This window comes from Micropterus salmoides, unplaced genomic scaffold, assembly GCF_014851395.1.
Source record: "Micropterus salmoides isolate LMB-PRFRI ecotype aquatic unplaced genomic scaffold, ASM1485139v1 Ms_hic_scaffold_4285, whole genome shotgun sequence".
Taxonomy (NCBI): Eukaryota; Metazoa; Chordata; class Actinopteri; order Centrarchiformes; family Centrarchidae; genus Micropterus; species Micropterus salmoides.
Window position 1 is genome coordinate 1890 of NW_024043690.1, and position 23111 is coordinate 25000.

A 23111-nucleotide genomic window follows, 5' to 3' on the forward strand; every position below is an offset into this window, starting at 1 on the left:
AGTCTTCATCTGTGCAATCTCAGTAGCTGTTGTGACTTCATTCTTTGCACTTTTAGGACTTCTTCAGGCTTTAAAAGCTTAAAAAGGTAGTAGTTAGGATTGGATCTCCATGCAAACAGAACATCTGCTGATGAAGGCTGTGTGATACAATCAAAAGCTCCAAAAAAGGCTCGTGAGATTTTAGTTTTCCTACATAAAAGGGATTTTTTAAAAAAGGTCACTAAAGAAATGTAATCTCTTCATTTAAAAGTAATCTGTTGTATTTTGTATTTTCACGAAACCTTTAATGACTGAGCTGGTGTGTGATCAATGACTTGCTCAAGGGCACTTTATCAGGTCACGTTAGCTGATGAAAGGACCTTTGACTTATCATTTACAGGACTTTCTGATGATGCCGAGGTGAAAAACAAAACCCAAACATAAAACCAAGGATCTTTTCACACATTTATTGTTCCTACCCCAACAAATAATTGATAAAAAGTGATTTTTATAAAAGGGGAGGCATCCTTTTCACTCGTGATCCAAAAAGCTATAAAGTATATCCTCCTCAAATGAAATCGCTGTCGACTTGATTTTCACTCTTGCTTGATGCAAGCAACAAACCGGCGCCAAGTGACAGGAGCTCAAAATTATGTAACACAAGAGTGCAAATCCTCTTGGTGCTGCAGTGCCAACCGGGACCTGGAGGAACCTGGTACCCCCGCTGGATTATCGCAGTATCCAGCGGGGGGAAACACAGGAGCGAAACAAAGAGTACGGATTATAAACCTTTTCCTATTTACTGGTGGTGAGAATAAAGAAAAATCGCTTTAGGTTCTTGGTTTGGTAGCGAAGGTGAGGTACCCTGTGTGACCTGGTATTTCTCTGGGCGGGGTGGTGGTCTTCAAGGTGATGGAGGCCTGACTTGGAGCCGAGGTTGGAGGCGTTTTCTCCGCGGCGTCAGGCTGAGTCAGAGCGGAGGGGTCTGGGCCAAAGTCGGGCAGCGGAAGGGAGACGGTTCGCACGTCGTGGACTCTCAGCAGGACCTCCAGGGTGCTGATCTCCTCGAAGCCCTGATCCGCCAGAGCCTCGCACGTCCTCTGGACCTGCTCTATACATGGAGAGAACGAACACACCCGACCTCCTGAAGAGACAGAAAGAACAGTTGTTCAGTTAACATCTTGTTGCCCCATAATAATAAAGACCAGTCAGTAACAAATCATCCAGACTGAAATATTTCAACATCTGCTGGATGGATGAAAGTTTTTACAGACATTCACCAGTGACTGAATCATACAGACTTTTCCTCAAGCGCCACTTTGAGGTTCACGTTTGTGGTTCTGACGGTCTCAAAATTTATTTAGTGTACATTTACAGATACAAATACAGTCACTGAAATGGGGTTGAAAACCAGAGATACAGTTTTCCAAAAAACTAGGTGCAACAGGTTTAAGTTTTCATTTATCCCATGTGCAGTAAGTACCCTCAAGTCTAATACAATATAAAGCGCCTCTTCGTTCCCCGCACATCTCAGTGTTTTATTTTTCTTACCTTTATTCTGTGTTATCTGGAATATCTGAGCATCTTTGTTTCACCAAAGATAGATTAAAACAGCAAATAAAAGATTAAAACCCAACTAAGTAACAACTTGCAATTCCCATTTCATCTAATGCTAACATGCTAGCAGATATTTGGCGAACTGCTGAACAAAGCTCGTTCTAAACAGGAATATTTGGACTTCTGTTAGTCTACAGCAGGGCTTTTCAAAGTCTGACTGTGGGCCTCCCCTCACACAAACTTGGAAAAAAGTGCCCTTTTGTTTATCTAGTCCATTTTGCTCAAGTCCTAGATGCCTAAGGAATCGTGATTATTATTATTATTCATAATATTTCATCTCATAGGCAGACAGAATTAAGCCAAGACAGCCTAATATTGCTTGTATGACATCACAGCCTATACCAACTATATGATCAAGGTCTGTCCTGTGCCATTTGTTCATTTCTGGGAATGTGGGGAAAACTTCTATATCTTTTTAATCAAATCAAACACTTTTAGGGTATCCTATACCCCCTTGATAATTAATGTAAGAACTAACTTCCCACTCATCCTCCCAAGAAACAGTTTGGAGCTTCGCTGGGAGGCCCTTTCCCACTTTGAAAATTTCTGGTCTACAGGACCTGGACTGAGATAACCAAGGGTAGCTAAGTTTGTACAGCGTGCAGTTAAATTTTTGTTAGCTGCTGTGAGCCTTTCAAATAGCTAGCAAGTTAGCAAAACAACGATATGGCAGTACGAGGCGAGTCATTAAGGAGCAATGATAAATCCCTTCGCTGAGGGAGGCCCCCCATGTTTCTGGCCTCATTGGGATGCCCCAACCGTTATCAAACTTTTAAATGGTTGATATTTTTGGCAGGTATCTGCTAGTGTGAAAAAGCTGAATTGGTGCAGTGGCAAACAACAAGATGGGAAGTTGGTTTTGAGAAGTCTGGGAAAATTCAAGTGCGCTTCCTCATGATTGAATAATAACAGCAACACTGTTATAACTTGAAGGCTCCAGCGTGTTAAAAACTGAGGAGAAACATGCTAATTTTACCATATTTACCTTAAAATCTCAGGCTATCTCTGCTGCCAAAATGTATAACAATCAGAACAATAATTTGGTCTTCTGGTTGGCCTACACAAACACTGGGTTGATGTGACTGGATCTATGATCTGAACCATAATTAGGCACAGATGTAACACCAGGAGGGGGGAGGGTAGTAATTTAGTCTTAAAGATAAAGACAAGATCACTGCAGATCCACTTAAGCTTGTTCTCTACAGGCTAATACACAGCGAGAAACAACAAGGGACTGTTTTGTGTGACCAACATACAATGTTTTTAATAAAGATACTCAAATCGATTACACAATTCACCATCCTTGCATGGTTATTATGGCCAAGACACACATGATCCCACTTCTAGAGAAACATCCTCAAAGTACCAGACACCTCAAAAAGGAGTGTATTTACATTGTTATCTCTGTGTGTCGCCTGAAAAAAACAGTAATGGACAAAGATAAATAATCTAAACCAGATTTATAAGCTTAACATGGACTCAGGAAAAATTTAGTCTTTCTCTAGGGGGGAAAACCATGATATTACTACTATTAATAATTTGTTTTTTCTTACACCCAAGAGTACTTTTAAAGCTTATTCTTTCCCTTAACAAAGCAGGCCTTTGACCCGTTGGGCTCCAGGCTGGAGTTTGTGGATCATCACGGGACAAACCGCCACACTGATAAACAGATCACCTACTGGCTCCGGCCTCTTGTCTCTGAAGGAAACCATGCAGCGAACGCAGCAGGAGGCCGGAGCAACGAGCCAAGACAACTTTCACCGGCTGACCTGAAGAGCGAAGACTGTGACTCTGAGCAGTACAGCTGGGAAGAGGAGGGGTTCAGGTTTCACAAATCCAAATTGAGTTTCTATACATATATTTAAAAGGAATTCTCTTGAGGTAGATTTTACAGTTTGAGATGCTATTTTAAAAGTGTTATATATGTAGTTTTCAGCGGCCACTAGCGGTTTTGAAATTGCAACCAGGTGCGTGCTCGTACGCTTGCTCACCTGTGGATCCATGCTTGGCGGGCAGCGAAAAATAACGTCTTTTTTGCCCTCCAAAGGAGCGTTTTCCTTGGAATGTGATGTCACGTGAAAACTATGAATTATACTTTCACGTGCACTCCAGACTTCAACATAGTCCCTAATGAAGCCCCACTTTTTATTCCAGCTTTAAAGTGTAGCTGAAATCTTTCTTTTATACCTTCTACAAGGCACAATTTGTTTTGTTTTTTTATCCTATTGAGCATCCACAGGATCACAGAACACATCTGTGGTGTAATCTGCCCCATTTAATCTCACTTCACATTTCAGAGGAATAATCTGCACTACTAATGGGATACACACACACACACACAGATGCCTGATGGGAGAGACAACATGTGTCTGTGATTTAACCTTCAAACTCTAAAGTCATTAATGTGTAATAAATACACACACACACACACACACACACACACACACACACACACAACGCCGAGTAACTCAATGAAATAGAGAACGAGTCTGCAGAGGGCAGCCCTGCTGAAGATTCCATTGTATCTGGAAAACATTACAGGAGACTTCGGGATGTTTCACATAGCAGTCGTTCCTGCGGGCTAACAGAACCAGTGTTCTCCCTCGAGACTGCCACAAACACAACTTAAATGGCTTCCTAGCAACCAGGACGAACACACAAGGAGGGGCTGAGTTGATGATTATATAAGATGTTATTAATAGTGTCGAATATCAACCGTACATCCACAACTAGGATCTTTACATGTGTGAATCTATGCCGAGTTATTGGGTTTTTGAGTGTTTGTGTTTGCTTGACGCTTGCATAATAAAATCAGCGAGGTAGGGCGGGGCGGCCAAATACAGGGCCGGGCTGCAGGCTAAAACTTCAAATTACAACTTGAAGGAAAAAAGAAAAAGAAAAGAAATATTTCACTGCCTTTTCACTCTGCAACAAACCAGCTCTCTGCAACTGGAGTCTGCTGAAACACACTTCTTTCACTCCAGCAGCCACATTAGCAAAAAACAAACAAAACAAAAACAAATGCAGCTTCCCATCACGTGCTACACAACACCTCAGACCCTCCCATGTGGATTTTGTTAACTTTTTCATCTGACTGAAGCATTGTGGGGCAGCAGTGCTCAGCTTGGCTCGGGAGGAAACATCCAGTTTGTACAGTGGGAAGTAAATTGAGCCTGTCCTAATTGAGCCATGTTCACCAGCTCTCTCCCTGCAGCATAACCCTGTATGGTCATGGGACTGCTTCTACAATGGCTGCACTCTATTTATCTGTATCTGTGTGTGTGTGTGTGTGTGAGTGTCAACAGCTCATGACAGGAATATGTAGCCGTGGCACCATAAAAGGGATTCATAGAGGAGGAGAGAGAGCTGCATCCTCGCTCCTCCTGCATTCCTTTTCATATTGGGGCTTACTTTTTAAAACTGCATTTATGTGCCTCAGGAATATGAGCATCTATTCAGGCTCATAACCCACTGATCCTGGGCACCTTAACAATGTCGAGTCAATTTATTGGATATATTTGAGTAAATCAATTTTGATGGTTGTGCTGGCAGCATGCGATATTGCTTTTTTTAACCCCGGTGACCCGAAGCAGTGACTTTTGTCCTACTTCCAAACAATAAAACACTGAGGTTAACTCCCTGATCTAAGGACATGTGGTCACAAATCCTATTTACAGGATAGGTACAGGCACCAGCCATGATGCAGCAGGTCCATTTCTTCATCAATGTCATGAAATTTTGTGTTTCCAGTAGTGGAGACATGGCAGTCAGCCAACGTGCATTTTTTTTTGGCGCCACAGCAATCCCTGGCTTAATGTTAAGTCATAAAAATAATCCCAATTAGTTTCCCACAGTGAGGTACATAGATTTTAAATGTGGAAAACAGTAAGCATTAGTGATGGATCAGTACTTAGTTTCAGGAGATAAAAGTTGGGTTGGTGCATCCTTAAAAAAACCATGAACAGAAAGTAGGAAAACAACATTCATTACATTAAAGTGCATTTTTGCAAACCTTATACTTAGTCCCGCACACTGGTGATATCCAAATGATGTACTGATTAATGAAGCTATGTATTATGAACTGAATGACTCAGTGGCTTATTTCTAGCTATCAGCTTTAACATTTAGCTTGAGGTGTTTTTTTTGTGCTAACTAGCAATAAATATGAATTAATTAATTCAAAAATATGTCTTTTAATGAACATTCCTGCTGATACAACAGCATGTTCCCAAACACTGGACGCGTACGAACGGACAAGAGTTGTAGATTTTATTGCGATTTGGAGAGCATCTAATTCTCCGGTGTTCTTTACACGTGTGAAGCAGCAACACGTTCTCCAGCCGTAAACTTTGCCATGAACCATGCAAAGTTTAAGATTGTAAAGCCCGGGCACATTTGGAGAGTGAACATAATAATTGTGTATAATAAGTATATAATAATTATTTGCTACTCTCAATGCCATTGACGGGTAATTGAGAAAATCTATAGAACACGATACAGCTCATAACGTGAAATAACACAGTTTTTAACATCAAGGTGGCTGACTATCTTACCGAGAGCCGATGTGCCTCCTCTTCAGAGTCTCCTGCACAACTGATGTGCTCCCATGCCAGGCAAGGTCAGCTTTGCAAATATTGACAACCCATTTGCTTGAGTTAAGAGTGAAATGCTCCCACATGTTTTAAGTCATCAATGTGTGCTAATGTTCACTACTGCCTGATGACGTCACCAACTAATTAAATTTGTTGGCAACTTCTTTGGTTATCGATTACTAGGTTGATTATTTGTTGCAGTTGTTTTCTCAATACTGATAACAATTGCACATTCTTTAGTCAATACTGAATTCCCCCTCTGGGGATGGATAAAGGCTCATCTTATCTTGAAGCGACCAAATATGTAATAAACACACATACTCGATGCCAACGGTCTCTGGGATACCAGTAAATTCCCCTCTGCACTGTGTAGGTAGCTATGTGCTCTACATGTATCACGTAAACCTTGGCTTTACCTCTAAACACTGTCCACCTCGGTGAGCTGCCGACCTGCCCAGGCATGCTGCCGTTCCCGGTTGTCACAAACACGGCAACATGCTTTCCGCCTCAATGGCTGAGTTTATTCTGTGACCAGGGACCAACAGAGTAACACACAGGGACAAAGTTAATGAGAGCAGTGTTGGCGAGGATCGATGGTTGGCCTGGGAGTGCAGAGCGAGGTGACAGGGCCGGGGGGTGGGTGGGGGTTTGGAATAAATTCATTTTAAAATACCAGCCGGCTGGTATTTTAAAATGTGCTCAGTCACAGTCATGTTCCTCCTGAGTCACAGAAAAGTCAACATCAGGTGATGGTGACTGTTTCACTGAGGCCACATATATAAATACACACATATTTTAATATTAATTTACTCAACGGAACACTTCAGTGACCTTCAGTCATTCATGTTTCCCCTCTAGGTTAGGTTAGGCTTTATTTAACGCCAGTGTTGAGCCAATAATGCAAAATCTGTTGTAAAAGATCACATTTTGACCTTAAATAGACAATGTAAAGTTAAATTACTAAAGAAGGCCATATGCTGAAACTTAACATTTAGATATTTATGAAATGCCAAATGCAGTCAAATGTTTCTCAGAAGAGGCCAACAATGCAGACAGACCACAGTTTGTAAAACTGCTGGTAAATGGGTGTAACTGAAAACAGTGACTAATAATGTATCACTGGGAACATTTTTAACAAATTCAATAAAAAATTATTTGATCCCCTGCTGATTTTGAATAAACCTACCACTAAAATTATAGACTGATAATTTCTTTGTCAGTGGGAAAACGTACAAAATCAGCAGGGGATCAAATAATCTCCCCCCCCCCCCCACTGTATCATGACAAAATTTCTTAAAAACGTTACACCTTGTCTGAGAGACTGGGACCAGGCATTTACTGCTTTTGGGAATAACAAAACAAGATAATTGAAGTATTGGTGCAACTAACGGTTATTTTTAGTACTGATTAATCTGCAGATTGTCTCAGTTTGGTCAGAAAAATTTAAGGAAGAACACATTTCACAGTTAACTAAAGCCCCGTCATCGAATAGCTTGTCCGACCAACAGTTCAAAATTACCATGATTACAAGGGGTGGGAATCACCAGAGGCCCCACGATACAATATTATCACGATATTTATGTTACGATTAGATTTTATTGCGATTTTAAATATATTGCAATTTATTACCTTTTTCCAACTTCTAATTAGGTCCCTAAAGTCAAACTTTGTCAACATCTGTTTATGTAAAAAGATAGATTTCTCTGTTTATTCATATCACTTTTTCAGTCCTCTATATGGTCCTGTTAAGCTTTCTAGTGGACTAAAAAAGCAATAGATTTTATTATTCTAGTACCAAAAAGTTAAAACTCCCATCTGCAATTTATATAATAAAATATCGATACGTGGCGTCCGTGTATCGCTACAGTTGCCATGGCAAATATCACAATACTATGCTGTATCGATTTTTTGCCCCACCCTAATGATTAGAGTTTATGATCACATAACGTACAGTTAAGCAGCGACTCTTCACATTTAGGAAGCTGAAACCAATAAATGTTTGGAATTTTTGCATGACAAACTATTCAAACCAATTATCAAAATAGCTGGCAATTACATGTCCGTCGATCAACAAATCTATGAACCACTGCAGCCCTACATTGAAGACGTGACGTCTTGGGTTCTGGGAAACCACAGAGGCCATTTTTCACTGTTATCTGACAGGATATAGATTACAATTTTATTTAACCTTTATTTTAACAGGAAAGTCCCATTGAGACAGTCTCTTTTACAAGGGACTCCTGTAAAATTATTTAAAAAATATTCATTGACAATAAAAACACTAAAATAGCTGCTTGTTTCTCTGTGCTCATTGTTGCTGCTCAGCCACGCGCCTCTGACAACTCCTTCCTCCCACTGCTGCAACAGGATGGTTGGCAGTCAAACATCGGATGCACTGCACTGACAGATTTGATTGGTCGAGGTACAGCAGTGTCCATACGGGGATTGAATGTGGTAAGACTAATGCTTTTATGGATAGTTTACATGCATCAAGATGCCGCCAGTGTGGGGGATCTTCAACAACATCATATATCAGTCAGCTAAAATACCATAAAGAGTGTTTACCGTGTTTCTTCATAGCGGTCTTGGCGTGCCTCACTGCCTCCCAGGGGCTGGGGATGTCCAGGAAGACAGCGTCTGCCACCCCGCTCACTCCGAACCCGTCCTTGCACACATCCTGGTTCCTGACGGTGACCAGATGATCTACGCGGTGCTCCTTGAATTCCTCCGCCGCCTTCTCCGCCCGCTGTTGGTGGAACTCCACCGTGTGCAGGTGACCCGTGGGGGCGATGGTACGCAGGATGGCGTGGGAGAGGGAGCCGCTACCCGTGCCTACAACATAGACGCCACAGGGAGGATTAGAGCAGCAGGGACTTCGATGCTGTAGAGACTCTTAAAATGTGGCCATGAATCTATTAAAGAACTTTTTGATGAACAGTTTGATGAAGACACATTGAAAGTCACAGTTTGTACAAACTACCTAGTTAATGTAGCTAAAAAGTTATCCTTCCACTGCAGCTCAGCATGGAAACAGGGAATTTGATACAATAACACGCCAACTTTGGAACATGGGGCTGCTTTATGGCAAAAATCATAAATATTTTGGTCAATATTGAGTTCATGATTATTTAACATGATGCAGAGATCTTCTGCCTTACACATTATACTCTAAAGACTTAAGAAACCCATATTTGTTTGGTACAAATCCTTGTGAAAATGAGAATAATGATCATTCCCTCCAATATTGCAAACGCAATATCAGTCAAAAATAATCGCAATTAGATGTTTGTTCAAAATTGTTCAGCCCTACTATAATGTTATGTTTATTTGGTATTTCAAATGTGAGAAAGTGTTGCTGAATTGCGAGTCTCTCATCCTTTTTGGCCGCTCCAGCAACAGTACTGTAACAGCTGAACTAAACATGCCACAGTCTGGCTGAGAGGCTTTTTAGGGAGGTGTGGAAGAGCTTTAAAGGAAAGGGGTGCGCTGGATTTCAGTTATCCTTTATTGATTCCCGTCAGGAAATTCATTCTCTTCATTTAACCCATCCTAAGAAGTGACTTATAACACAAGACAACACGGCACTATAATATAATAACAATTGATTTACCTCCATTATCTTGTAGTCTTGAATCCACAATCGTAATTGAAAAATAAAATTTGACTAATGATACAAATACCCACAGTTTATCTAATTCAGACCCCATTAACTTCAAATAAATGTGTTTTGTACAAAACTGTGGATATTAAATGGAAATGGTTATGTTGCTGGGGGATAATATACAGTGTCCTGTCTACCGGCCCTGTGGGGATATGGTGGACAGTTATAGCTCCAGAGGAGTTTAAATGATGCGTTATGTGTTTTTATTCTTGCAGCTGCACAAATTGTCTACTTGGGACACAGAGTAAAACCGATGACGTAATCACAGAAATTATGTTAAATGCTGTCCTCAGCTCTCAGCTGTTTCTACAACACACACACACATATTTTCACACTCGTTCTCTCTCTACTCTCTGCTGATAAGTGGATGCTACAGTTCCTGCAGTGCCCTGGTTGGTCCTTAAAGCCAGCTAACGTGCAGTTTACGAAAGAGAAGAATAACACTAATCATGTGACTTGCAGTTAAGGCGGGGGGAGGGATGGAGCATAGAGTACACAGCGAGAGAGGCCAACAGATTTCATCCTCCGCACCCCCCTTCTTCTTCTTCTTCTTCTTCTGACATTACGTCACCGCCGCCTTTGTTCGTGTGGGGCGACAAAGAGGGCAATGTTTAGCCCAGAGCTAAAACCTCACACTGCTGAGCCGAATGGTCTGTGACTGGAAACGACAGTAAATGGAAAACTGTGGTTGTAAAATCTATGAATGAGGATACGCACATGTAGAAAAACAAAACTGTTCCACACAAAACCACCGCAGCAGAGAGAGAGCGCGATAATTAGCCTCAGATAAGCTTTTTGCTTAATTACCTTAGTGACAAACAACAGTTTGATAGTTCTAGGTGAAGGACTAAATGTGCAGATTTCCCTTCCTAATTGGACTTTCAATCCATAGACATTCAGTGACTCTATAAACTGTGTACGATGTAATGCAATCCAATACAGGAGTCCTGAAATGAATACTACTGTTAACAGGGAAGTTACATTTTCCATACCATGTCTTTTACTAAGATGGATTACTTTGAAACGCTGTGACAGATTTCAATGACATCTGTTAGAAAGTTAGACCAGAAACAAATACATCTGTAGATGGTGTAGCTTATGACGAGTACAGGCCATGTCCGCCTGCAATTATTTAGCTTTTTTCATCACTTCTATCGTAAATTGAATCCACATACATAAAATATTTGGATAACACAAAAAGACAAGTTATTTTTGATATGGCATACCGTTTTCTTATAACTGTTTTAAATAAGTGTAAGTCTATGTCTCATAAACTGCTCTATTTCTTCAATACATTTTGCAATTGTAAAGTTATTTAGAAGATGTGTATAAGGCTGCAAATAACAACTATTTTCCATACAGATCGATCTGTCAATTAATCGTTTAGTCTATAAATTATCCAAAAATGGTGATAAATGTCTTCCCCAGTTTAACAAATGTCTTAATGACTTGAAATGTCTTCTTCTGTCTGATCAACTCCTGCGAACACTTGTGCGAAGTTTCATGGCAATTTATATGTGATGCTGCAGCAATGTGGTAAAATTAAATAAAATATATTAAAATATGCTGTAACTAAAGCACAAACTACAGCCTCACGCTGTCACACGGTTGGACAGTGGATCGATTGTCATCTGTGAAGTTTACTGTTGAGAGCAAACGGCTGTGCGGCTGCAGCAGATATCTGTCTGAGTGATGTGTGAGCCTGAACCTGATCCGCATAAACAGGCGATCAATCAGCACAGAACCGACTCTGGACCTCAGGCTTCATGCCAGGGTGCTGACTGGTCCAATATCCCTGATGGTTATTCTGATGTAAACGATGGAACGTAGTCAAGTCCACCAGAAATACACTCAACATCAGCAGCTATGTGGAAAATCATGTCGGAAATGTTAAAATACAGAATGAAATGTGATTATAGTGGACAAATCTTTAACCTTTGTTCTAACAAAAAAGGTATTTTTATTGAACAGCAGAGGCACAAAGTGCATTTTCCATTTAAAATGGTGGAATCTGGGAAAAGGCAAATTTAATAAAAGGGATCTGGTGCTGTGAGTGCGTCTGTAACTGGAGACAAATGATTATAATGAGAACATGAGAGGCCTAAAGGCCTAAAGTCAAACCACTTTCTGCTAAACCGAGAGTGCTTATTGCTCCGTTTGCTCTCCCACGCTGCAACACAGTTTACTTCACATTAGGGAAGTACCAAAGCATTACTCGGTAATGGTTATTGCTTCAATATGAACTACAATATGCTTTGATGTATTAAGAGAAGAAGGTACACATGAGAACAATGGCTGCCTGAAAACAACATGTTAGCTGTGTGGAACCAGTGTTAAACTTGGTTAAAGTGTCATGAAAAGGGACTTTGTGTGAGAAGCGGCAAGAACTAAAGTGTTGGAAACTTTTACTGCTTCAAGTGATGATGATGCATGAAACACTCCCACCACACAGCAACAAAAGAAGAAAGTGTGTTAAAGCAGCTGTTCTGCAACAGTGACTCAGCGTTGAGATCTGAGCGTTGAGATCTGAGTGATCTTTCTTGCAGCATGATCTTGACAACATGCATATTAATTGTTTATTTATAGCTTTGTGGCTGTTAAATAGGAAATAAGGCTACAGCCGTGCTAGCGGCTCTGAGAGGCTACTTAAGACACAGTGGTGCTTTGAGTTAAATGCTAACATCAGCATGCAAACATGCTCACAAAGTTAATCAGGTATAATGTTTATCATGGTCACCATCTTAGGCGTGTTAGCATGCTAACATTTGCTAATTTAGCACTAAACACAAGTCCAGCAGAGGCTTATGGGAAAGTCATTCCTTCTGTAGATATTTGGTCATAAAGCAAAGTACATGACAAATTAAACTTTTGACTTTATGGTGGTGTGACACCAAAATGTGTTACCTATCAGATTCTGTGACCCCAATGGGAAGTTAAGCGCCAGAGGCTTTGTTGACGATGTGAAGCCACTGCAGTAAGGTTGGGTTTAGGCACCAAAAGTAGGCCTACTTGGTTGGGTTTAGGCACCAAAAGTAGGCCTACCTGGTTGGGTTTAGGCACCAAAAGTAGGCCTACTTGGTTGGGTTTAGGCACCAAAAGTAGGCCTACTTGGTTGGGTTTAGGCACCAAAAGTAGGCCTACCTGGTTGGGTTTAGGCACCAAAAGTAGGCCTACCTGGTTGGGTTTAGGCACCAAAAGTAGGCCTACCTGGTTGGGTTTAGGCACCAAAAGTAGGCCTACCTGGTTGGGTTTAGGCACCAAAAGTAGGCTTACTTGGTTATGGTTAGGAAAACATTGTCGTTTGGGTTTTGGTCACAGATTTTAGTGTTACAGTGGCACCAGATGAAAAGGCAGGGGATGCCCAAAGTTCTAATTTATCCTGAAGGCAACATAAATGTCTGAACAAAATTTCCATCCAAGAGTTGTCATTTCACTCAAAACCACGAGGTCAAACTCAGAATAATCTGTGAAAAATGTAGCCCCAAGTAACCCTTCAAATAGATATGGAGCTATTTAACTGGATAAATCAAACTTTGATCAGCTAGTGGCACTAGCTGTGTCTGTGCACAATTTCATGGCAAACCATCAAGATGTTAAGATATTTCGGTCTGGACCAAAGTGGTGGTCCGACCGACTCTGCCACCCCTGAGTCTTGGACTAGGCGAGATATCGAGTATATCCAAATATTTATTAATGTGGAATAAAGCAGATGATATATTGTTATATTCCAGTTTTCAGTGTTACTGTGGGACGCTGCTGAGGGGGAAGTTATGTTACTTTAGTCATTTAATACTTTAGTAGTACTTTAGTAGATGAGCTCAGGTTTCAGTATAAGAGTTAGGAAAAGCTATGTGCTGTGTCCCTGTTTATGTAACGTTCCTATGGCATCTTCTACTCTTCACAGCAGAGTGGGTACAGTTGGTAATAAGCAAGCTAGTTACTCAGTATAGTATTTCACACATGGTGATGCAATACCCTTTAATGGGAGCTTTTCTTTGATGCAAATGGTCAAGGCAACCCGTGACGCATGTCAATGTAATCTGCTCACAGAACAAGATGTCAAGTCAGTGGGTGGCTAGTGTTTGAGAGGAAGCTGTGATACGAGAGGACGAAAATGGGAAACGTGGTGGGGGCAGGGGATGGTTGAACTGTTGGTCATCCCTGCTTTCTGTTCTCCATCTACTATCAAATACAACATGGTGGTTTCCTGGAGGAGAAGCAAAACCGGGGCAGATGTCCACGATCTGAATGTCCCAGCAGGCAATTTAGAATGAAGTGAAAGTAATAGAGTAAAGTCCTAAATGTTGCAGGGGAGCAGCTTGAAGGCCAACTGCAGATGGTTGTTAACTCCTTCTGTTGGACAATAACAATACAACAACTGCAATAAACTATATTAATGTCATTCATTTGCATCACGCTCTTTTGCATAAAGCATAGAAGTCGTGTTGGCTGTAGCATGAGTCAGATAAAGTAATCTTTAGCCAAATAAACTCACTACAGGGTCGTATTTTACAAAGAGCAAACTATAATATTTTAAGACAAATTCGATGAAGAAGTAAAGAAGACTGTAAACATGAAGCTAACAGGCTTATAATATTGCTTGTCCCAACATTAGATCATACTAGTAGATCTGACTATAATTACATTGGTGTATTCCATGAAATTAATGTGTTGCATGACCATTTTAGTCAACTTCTCATCACTTCAAGAATCAGATTAATTTAACACACTCAAAAATGTTCCTAATATGGTTCTTAATGTACTCAATAAAGCAACTAAACGGAAAACTCACCCACATTACCAAACAATTACCAACAAATAGCAAAAGGTGGAGCGCTAAATGACCAGCCTTTATACAAGTAATATAAACTATAATAAACAAATGCAACCTAAAGTTACAATAAATGCATTCATATAACAAGTACAAGGCTTTAGTGCTTCAGACACTCTCTGTTGTGGGATGATATTGGTATACAAAACATCTCCGCATCACCTACAGCAAACAAAAAGTATGAAACAGTCTGCTATAAATGGTGAGGTCATTTTCCATGGAAGCCGATTGGTCCGTAGGCGGTGCTTTTATAGCGGTGATCTCTTATCTCAAACATAAACTGCTCTGAAGCAAGTTAGCCATTCAGCATAACTTACCCTGGCGATGTACCCCAGGAAGAAGTGAACCATCGTCATCGCCAACATCAAATCCTGCTTTGTAGTACAGACCCCTGGAAGTGAACCCTGGGTCTCTTCGCTGGTGTAATTGTATTTGTACTTCTGTACCACCTGTGTGCCACCTGGCCAGTAGTCTTGTACAGCCTCAATACTGTGACTAAAAAGCCCTTGAGTTATGATATTTGCTGAGTACAGTGGCATTGTAACCTGCTTGATGTGTAGCACTCATACAGGTGGAAAGCTAAATAATTAACTTCAAACACTTGGCCAGCCGGAGCAGTCTACCTCCAAGGTGACTCCTCTACATGACTAGAACGCTCCTTTAGAGGACGTGGCGTGTAGGCCGAGTGAAAACAGCCAACAAAACCATCGCCTCTAATCGCTGCATGTTTACACAGCTCACTGACAAAAAGCCTCCCCTCCAAAAGACAGCGCACAGTGGTTAAAGACCATTATGCTGAACATCGCGAGCCACCGCTGTGTCGTACAAACGCCGATTAGCACCTCGTCGACACATAATGACACTCAAGTGTTGGTATGTGCAGCTAATTAAATGCTGCACTCCAGAAGTAATTTCATCTCATGTTCGAGCATTTATTCGTCTGAATTTAAATGTGAAGACTTACTTAACATAAAAAAAGGCCAGCGTAATGTGATGCCTGTGCAGCCCTCTCCATACTGTTATAGTGTGTGTGCTGCTGACTGAACAGATTTCCTACTGGACACATTCATCATCCCCTGAGACCCCTCCAATCTCAACACACACACACTTTTCACTCAGTACAATCAATAAGGTGACATGCCCAGGGCTGCCAGCAGCAGAACACGATGAAGCACTGCGGCACACAAGACATTAAAATCCTCTACAATCCCCCCCCACTGCCCTTGGACTGGAAGAAACTGCAACAACGAGCCGAAAACACACCAACACACTCTGAGCAATTAAATAAATGTAAATGGACGATGGAGCTGAGCCTGGGGGGGGGGGAGAAAATCAGAGGGAGGACAAAAAGTGACAATGTCAACAAATGCTGTATTACATAACTTTCGTTGGCACATCTGTGGCTATCACATGGTGTTCAATATCAACAGCTGAGGCTCTGTGGAATGAAACATCAGACTCAAAAAGGTGTGGACAGGATAATTAAAATCAGGCCCTTGTTCAAGCTGCAGTGGTAAAGCCTTTTAATAAGTAATAAAATACAGGCTGCAATAGATCAAAACATCCCATCACCCCAACCGCAGCAGTTCCACCACATAGATAGCCACAGTGCAGGTTTTATAGCTCAGCGTCAGATTTCTCCCGTTCACAGCACCAGTGCAGCACTACAAGAACTTATATATGCTTTAATTATATTCCCCAAACCAACTCTGTTTAAATCCTCTCATTCACATCGTGATGAAAAGCAACGACGTGGAGAGGTTCGCCTCGTCTAGAGCAGTGATCGGAGCGAGTTTACTGAGGAGATGGCTTTACTAAACGTGTGTTGCTGAAAAGGAGAAGAGTACTGAACCTGTCTTTGATATTGTTTTAGTTTTAAACAATGTCCACCAGCATCAAAAGCTTTCAGGAGGAAACAGCCCTGACGTGTAGTTACATTTCAGGCAGGTGCACGTCAGCAGGACAGGAAGGAAGAAAAATTGTTGTGTTTGTTGCACACTACACTACATCCTTGCTGATTTCCTTTAGTATGGTGCTTAACAGACCAGCCGGGCTAATACATATTAACATGCTGTTGCCCAGACAGCTTCCTCTTGTTGCCATTTACAACCACCAACATGCAAAGTGCAGCTTCAACCAAGTTATCACAAAACAGAGCCCTCATTGAAGTGAGAATATTGAGGCCAAAACTATTCATAACCCAACATTCAAGCTTACTTTGGGCCTTACAGGAACTTCCAGGACATTAAGGACACTCAGATCCCACTGAGGATGTTTAAAGGCATATTGAGACATGTTTGTGACTATCTGCTATCCTGCTAATGGCGGCTCATGAACTGATCTTGTTCTCTTAAACCAAACTTTCCTGGCAGTCGCAGCGGACTAGCTAGTGATTCTTTGTGTCTATGATGATTTTGATTTTAATCATTGCTGAGTGTATTACTTCTGTAGTGGCAAACAGCCGCAGGTTGTTAAACAGTTAATATTAGGTTTAGTAAACATGGCTGACTAGCTGTAGCTGAAATAGACCATTCTGTGCCGGCATAAAAATTCTCAGATGCATTTGTTGTTAGTAAATGCATTAAAAACAATAATCTAACAAAGTTTTGCAAGTGTGTGATATGATTCTCTTCATTTTATCTGTAATTGTGTGGATTTCATTGTACTAAAATATCTGTTTTGTATCTGAAGTGTTCCTCACCGGACTCGCAGACGATGGATCCCGGCTTCAGCTCCAGCATCATGGTGATGGTGGCGATGTCAGTGGTGTAGAGGATCTGTGTGCGGTGCGGCAAGGTGACTGTCCAGAGCTCAGGTGTGGGGTGAAGCACAAGGACCCACTTGCCTTTGCTGCAGGTGACTTTTGACCCGTAACGCTTACCAATCAGGTCTGTGGAATGGCGAATGACTCCGTAGCGGGTCTGCGTGTGGGCCCCCTGCTGCACCTTGACTGGCATCATGGACTCGTGGCCCAGGTAGACGATGGCAACGTCCCCTTCCTGAATGAAGTCTGAGTACTCCACAAAACTCATGGTGTAAGTCTGTAACAGGGGGGGTAGGAAAAACTATTTATCACCAAATACTATGCTTAAAATTGGCAAGTACAAGCTTTAAACATTAAACTGTAGGTCCCAGGTTCTTGTGTGGCTTTTCTTGTTGTGATATTTGAAACATACGTGCCAGAGACAATCTGTTTGGACACACAGTTACAGAGCACAGACATCCTTATGGCCAAAAAAAAGTTACCACGATAAATTATTTCATATCATTGGATCTCGATAATTCTCCCGATAAATGTCAAATCATTATATCTTTTGAGTTTAAAGGCTGATTTTTGCCCCTGAGTGGAAGTTGAAGAAACAAGATGGTTAATTTTGGTCAGAACATGACAAACACTTGCCAAACAGTCAAATTTTATCAAACATTTGTTATATTGTTAGAGGAAAATTATATCTCGATACTTATTGCCCTACCCTTAACTATCCCCCAAATATACTCTAGGTGGGACTATAAATTTTTTTAATTGAACTGAGCTCATTTCAGGCTTGGTAACTTCCTCATTTTTTTTGTTCTCATTGCTTGCGCAGTTGAATTTATGATATATAATGATCAGGGTTTGTTTCTTAGTAATTTATCACACCAAGTTCTTGGCATTTATATAGTTTCTGTTATGGTGTGATTGGCGTCCTCCTGGATGATGCTGGAAGCCGCACAAGCAGTTATTTTTTAAAAACAGCATCTTTCATAACTGAAAAACAACTGAAGTTTCTTTTCACAGCAATCAACTTCACTTCAGAAGGCTTCACGAAGAGAGAACGGACGTCTGATAGATGGAGAAGATGTGAGTTCAATGAATGGATGCTGCCGATGTTACAGCTAACGTTACATTTCTGATGTTTCTTTAAGAAAATTAGGTTTTGTGTCGAAGTCTGTTGATCCGTGATTTGGTGTTAAGGTTTCAGTTAGGTGCCGCAAAAGTTAGCTGGCTAACGTTAACTGTTTGGGGTTAGGGACATATTTAGCCTCAGGTGATACCTGAAGTAACGTAATCTAACGTTAGGTTAGCCAACTTAACGATGATAGTATCATAACTGATGCTAATTTTATAGCAGTTAACGAAGACTTGTTACTCTAGTTAACTGTTTGGGGTTAAGGACACATTTAGCCTCAGATGAAAGTAAAGGGAAACGCAAGTTGATGTAATTTAGAAACAGATTTCGACCCTTAAGGGTTTTTTTATTGTAATGTTATCTAAGTTAACATTAGGTTAGTCAATTTAAAGATGATAAAGTGCTAAAGTTAGTAATGCTAGGTAACTGTTTGGGGTTAGGGACACATTTAGCCTCTGGTTAAAGAAAGGCTTAGAAAACGGATTTCGACACTTGAAGATGGTTTTCCGTAATGTTAAGTAACGTTAGCTAACTTAACGATGATCCTAACTGACACTAACGTTAAAGCAGTCAACTTAGTTAGCTAACTGTTTGGGGTTCGGGACACATCCAGCCTCAGATTAAGACGGAAACACAAGTTGATGTAATTTAGAAACATGCTTCGACACAAAACCTGAGGAGGGTTTTCTGTAACGTTAGCTAAGTTAACTTAACTATAATGAGTTAGTGCCCTAACTGACGCTACAGCTAACGTTAACGAAGACTTGTTATGTTGGTCAAGTTTAGCTAGCTAACATTAGGGAACGTTACTGGGTCATATTTTTTGATAGATTGGAAAGTATTAGCACAATTTCTAGATATTAACACATTTTGTTTACATCAAACATACAGTAAAGTCACAGTGCAAAGTGTCTGTAATGAAGCACAACTTACAAACGAGCGTAACGTTTACTGGTTCGACATGCTAACATGCTAACGTTAGCTACCTTAACCGTTACGATTAGAGAACGTTGAATAACCGTTGGCCGCTCTCGACCGTTACCTTCTCCGGAGGTGTCGTTATTCGGCTGTGGAGTTCAAACCCAAACTGCGGTCCGTAAACGACTAATTCTGCTCTTAATGCCGCTGGATGTGCAATGTGGAGCTCAGCGACAGCCACCCATTCATTTCTTACACACACGTGGTGTTGTTTTCGGAGGAAGTTGAGCAGACAGAACCGGATGCTGTGCCGCTTCACGGATTTGCAAACTCCTCCGTCCAGCAAAGTGGATGCAAAGAGGCCGAGCAGATGATTTGTAAATCCGCTCTCCACCTCCAGACGCCGAACATTTTTATGGTTATGTGTGGGACAGAGTGGACACTTCAGGCTCTGCACGGAATCCTCCCCAAAATGCGAGGAAGCGATTTTCTCCAAGGTTTTTCAGTTGTTAAAAGTACATACGAAAATAAATGAATTCTCATTACCAGCAAAGGAAACAGGAGTGGAAGACGTATGTACTTATCTTCGCCTCTATAATATATACACATAATAATAGTAAAAAGCGATACCACTCTAAAAATGAATTTAAAGTCCAGTATTTACAATTTTACTTAAAAGTACTGAAGTATGAGTGAAAACATGTACTTAAAGCATAAAAAGTAAAAGTTATGCTGATATTTCACAACGACACGAGCTTGTTTATGTGATTTTTATTTGAAAGTTTCAAGTCCCTTCATGCTACACACAAAACTAAAATCTGGTAACATTTAAATAACTAAAATAAAATAAAACAATAGGCTATATTATATATAGATTGCGTCTAGTGTTGCCCGGTAAGTTCTATATTATAATTTTGGATCATTATTATTAGTTAGGCTTTCATATGTAAGTAGCATTTGACTGTGTTTGGTCAAGGTGGTGCTAATTCTAACTTATCTGAAATGCAACTTGTAACTAATGCTGTCAAATATAACATTGACCTCTGAAATAAAATGGAGTACAATTATACAGTATCATTAAATATGAATATTTAAGTAAAGTATCTCTTAAATACTTAAATTTATTTTGATTAGCTGCATAATTCAAACATTTACATGGGGTCACTTGAACGCAACTTCAGTTCCGTTGAATTTAGCAGTATGTTGGAATAACAAGTAAGAAATCTTACAAAAATAAATGTTTATATTGGACAAAATGTATTTTTATTGACAATTGCGATTTGTTGCACAACAAGTTGAATTATGAGGTTAATCTGTGTACATGGGAGTCCCCGCTCCACACAGCGGCTAAATCAGCGCGTCCAATTGAATGAATGGACTACAAATACCGACCAATGGGAGGAGAGACGGTCTACTATAAATTACGATCTCAAGTCATCAGTCTGACCGGAGAGCTGCTAGAGGTTTGTGAGCTCCTCGGCCGGAACAATAGGGATCTTTGTGTCAACCCCTGGTAGTAGTAGTAGTCGTCCACAAATCCGACAACAGGTAGGAATATTGTTTAATTTAACCGATAATTCCGTTAAACACGCAGAATATCTTTGGTTTTTAACTATTCACCGATTAGCTGGGCGGTAGAGAAAGATGATCTTGGCCTTATGCACATGTCCGCTTTTCACTACAAGGATTAGTTGTAGTTTAATTTTATTGAAAAATTGGATGCATTTGTATCATGTATCTGCTGCACACTTTAACGCCTTCAGGACACTGCAGGATATTTAATCGACTATCTGCGGTTATTTTAGTCACTTGAGCTAAAATATATCAGGCATAATCCTCCCGATGAGCTGTGCCTTCGTTTTCGCTGCTTTTCACCGTCTCTTCCCTCCATCCTCCGCCCAGGGACCAGCCATGCCTTTCGGTAACACGCACAACCAGCTAAAGATGAAGTACACCTCGGAGCAGGAGTACCCGGACCTCAGCAAACACAACAATCATATGGCCAAGGTCCTGACTCCTGCTATGTACGAGCGGCTGAGGAGCAAAGAGACCCCCAGTGGATTTACTCTGGATGATGTCATTCAGACTGGGATTGATAACCCAGGTAAAAAAAAAAACAACCCAAGCGGCTTTTCGGTGAAACCGGCATCTGTCCTGCTCGGCTCGTTTTATGGCCGCAGCGGCTCCGTGTGCTGCACGAACAGCTCTTTGTGCTGTGACCTTGCCGAGGGGGATAAACTGTGACCAACATTAAAACATATGGAGAGCTGATCAGTTAGAAACACACCCTCCTCTAAACGGGCCTCTATTATCAGAGCAATGCTGCAAAGCTTTTATAGCAAATGAAGATTAGCAGGTTACATAATGAGCGCAGCTGCTTTGTTTTATGTCAGTTTTCACTGTAGACTAAAGTATCAGCAGTGAGGCTCATGTTTAAACCATGCATGTGAACCCAGTCAGTGAGGTGTGGCAGGTGGCTTTGCCTGACCCTGTAGACTGTCTCTGTTCAGTTCTGAGAGTATGGCCAAGCTGACGCTGAAGAGGCTGTCAGCCGAGGAGGAATACCCAGATCTCAGTCGGCACAACAACCACATGGCCAAGATCTTAAACCTGGACATGTACAGGAAGCTGAGAGAGCGGGCTACACCCAGCGGCTTCACCATAGATGGTGTCATTCAGACAGGGGTTGATAATCCTGGTACAGTTGCACAGTCTCCCACCCTGAGACCTGCTGAGCACATTGAGGTAGTGAGGATGTTGGTTTGTCTGCCTGTCCCCTCTGTGACCCTGACTTTGTGTGCAGGCCACCCCTTCATTATGACTGTGGGCTGCGTCGCTGGAGACGAGGAGACGTACGAGGTCTTCAAAGAGCTGCTGGACCCCGTGATCGAGGACCGACACGGAGGATACAAACCCACAGACAAGCACAAAACCGACCTCAACCCAGCCAACCTGAAGGTACCGCAGCCCCCCCTCCTGCCTGTTCACGTGGCTGACTGTAACCTCAGCGCCAAACAGAAACTAACATGTGTGTCGTCCCCCAGGGTGGCGACGACCTCGACCCGAACTACGTGCTGAGCTCCCGCGTCCGAACAGGCCGCAGCATCCGGGGCTTCTGCCTGCCGCCTCACTGCAGCCGAGGAGAGAGACGTGCTGTGGAGAACCTCTCCATCGAAGGTAAAGGGGCCACTTGAACCTGTGAAGTCTGCATGATGCTGGTTGGGGCTCCTTTTGTGTGGCAGACGGTGGCCCTCTAGTGGTAGCGGGAGGAATTACAGAGTCTAGTACACCAAAGTCAAGGTCAACTCTGAAGCCAGACCTTGAAGTGATGAGGATCCAATGTGGCTGTGTTTCTGTTGCGGATCTGGCATTATATTTGTTATAGATCTGTTCTTCAAACTCGTATCTTGCTCCCTGCAGCTCTGGACTCCCTGACCGGAGACCTGAAGGGAAAATATTACGCCCTGAAGAACATGACTGATGCCGAGCAGCAGCAGCTCATCGACGACCACTTCCTGTTTGACAAGCCAGTGTCTCCTCTGCTGCTGGCCTCAGGGATGGCCCGCGACTGGCCCGACGCCAGGGGCATCTGGTGAGACTACACTCACTGACGGCCCCCTGTT

General features: G+C 41.7%; 2 protein-coding genes across 3 annotated transcripts; one reads left to right on the forward strand and one right to left on the reverse strand.

Annotated features, from left to right (window-relative positions):
- Nucleotides 1–430: 430 nt before the first annotated feature.
- trmt61a (tRNA methyltransferase 61A) lies at nt 431–19769 on the reverse strand. Its single transcript, XM_038698355.1, has 4 exons — nt 19613–19769; nt 17382–17721; nt 8754–9020; nt 431–1123 (listed from the first exon to the last, which is right to left on the reverse strand). Exons 2-4 carry the CDS (start codon nt 17710–17712, stop codon nt 810–812), a joined length of 912 nt encoding a protein of 303 aa, XP_038554283.1. The 5' UTR covers nt 17713–17721; nt 19613–19769; the 3' UTR covers nt 431–809.
- LOC119887721 (creatine kinase, testis isozyme-like) lies at nt 18430–23080 on the forward strand (the record flags this gene model as incomplete). 2 transcript variants are annotated; one of them, XM_038698353.1, is given in 5 exon segments in its annotated part: nt 18430–18521; nt 21999–22186; nt 22292–22446; nt 22533–22665; nt 22909–23080. In XM_038698353.1, coding segments are annotated over 5 exon segments (659 nt in total), but the record flags the coding sequence as incomplete, so codon positions are not given.
- Between the last annotated feature and the right edge of the window lie 31 nt (nt 23081–23111).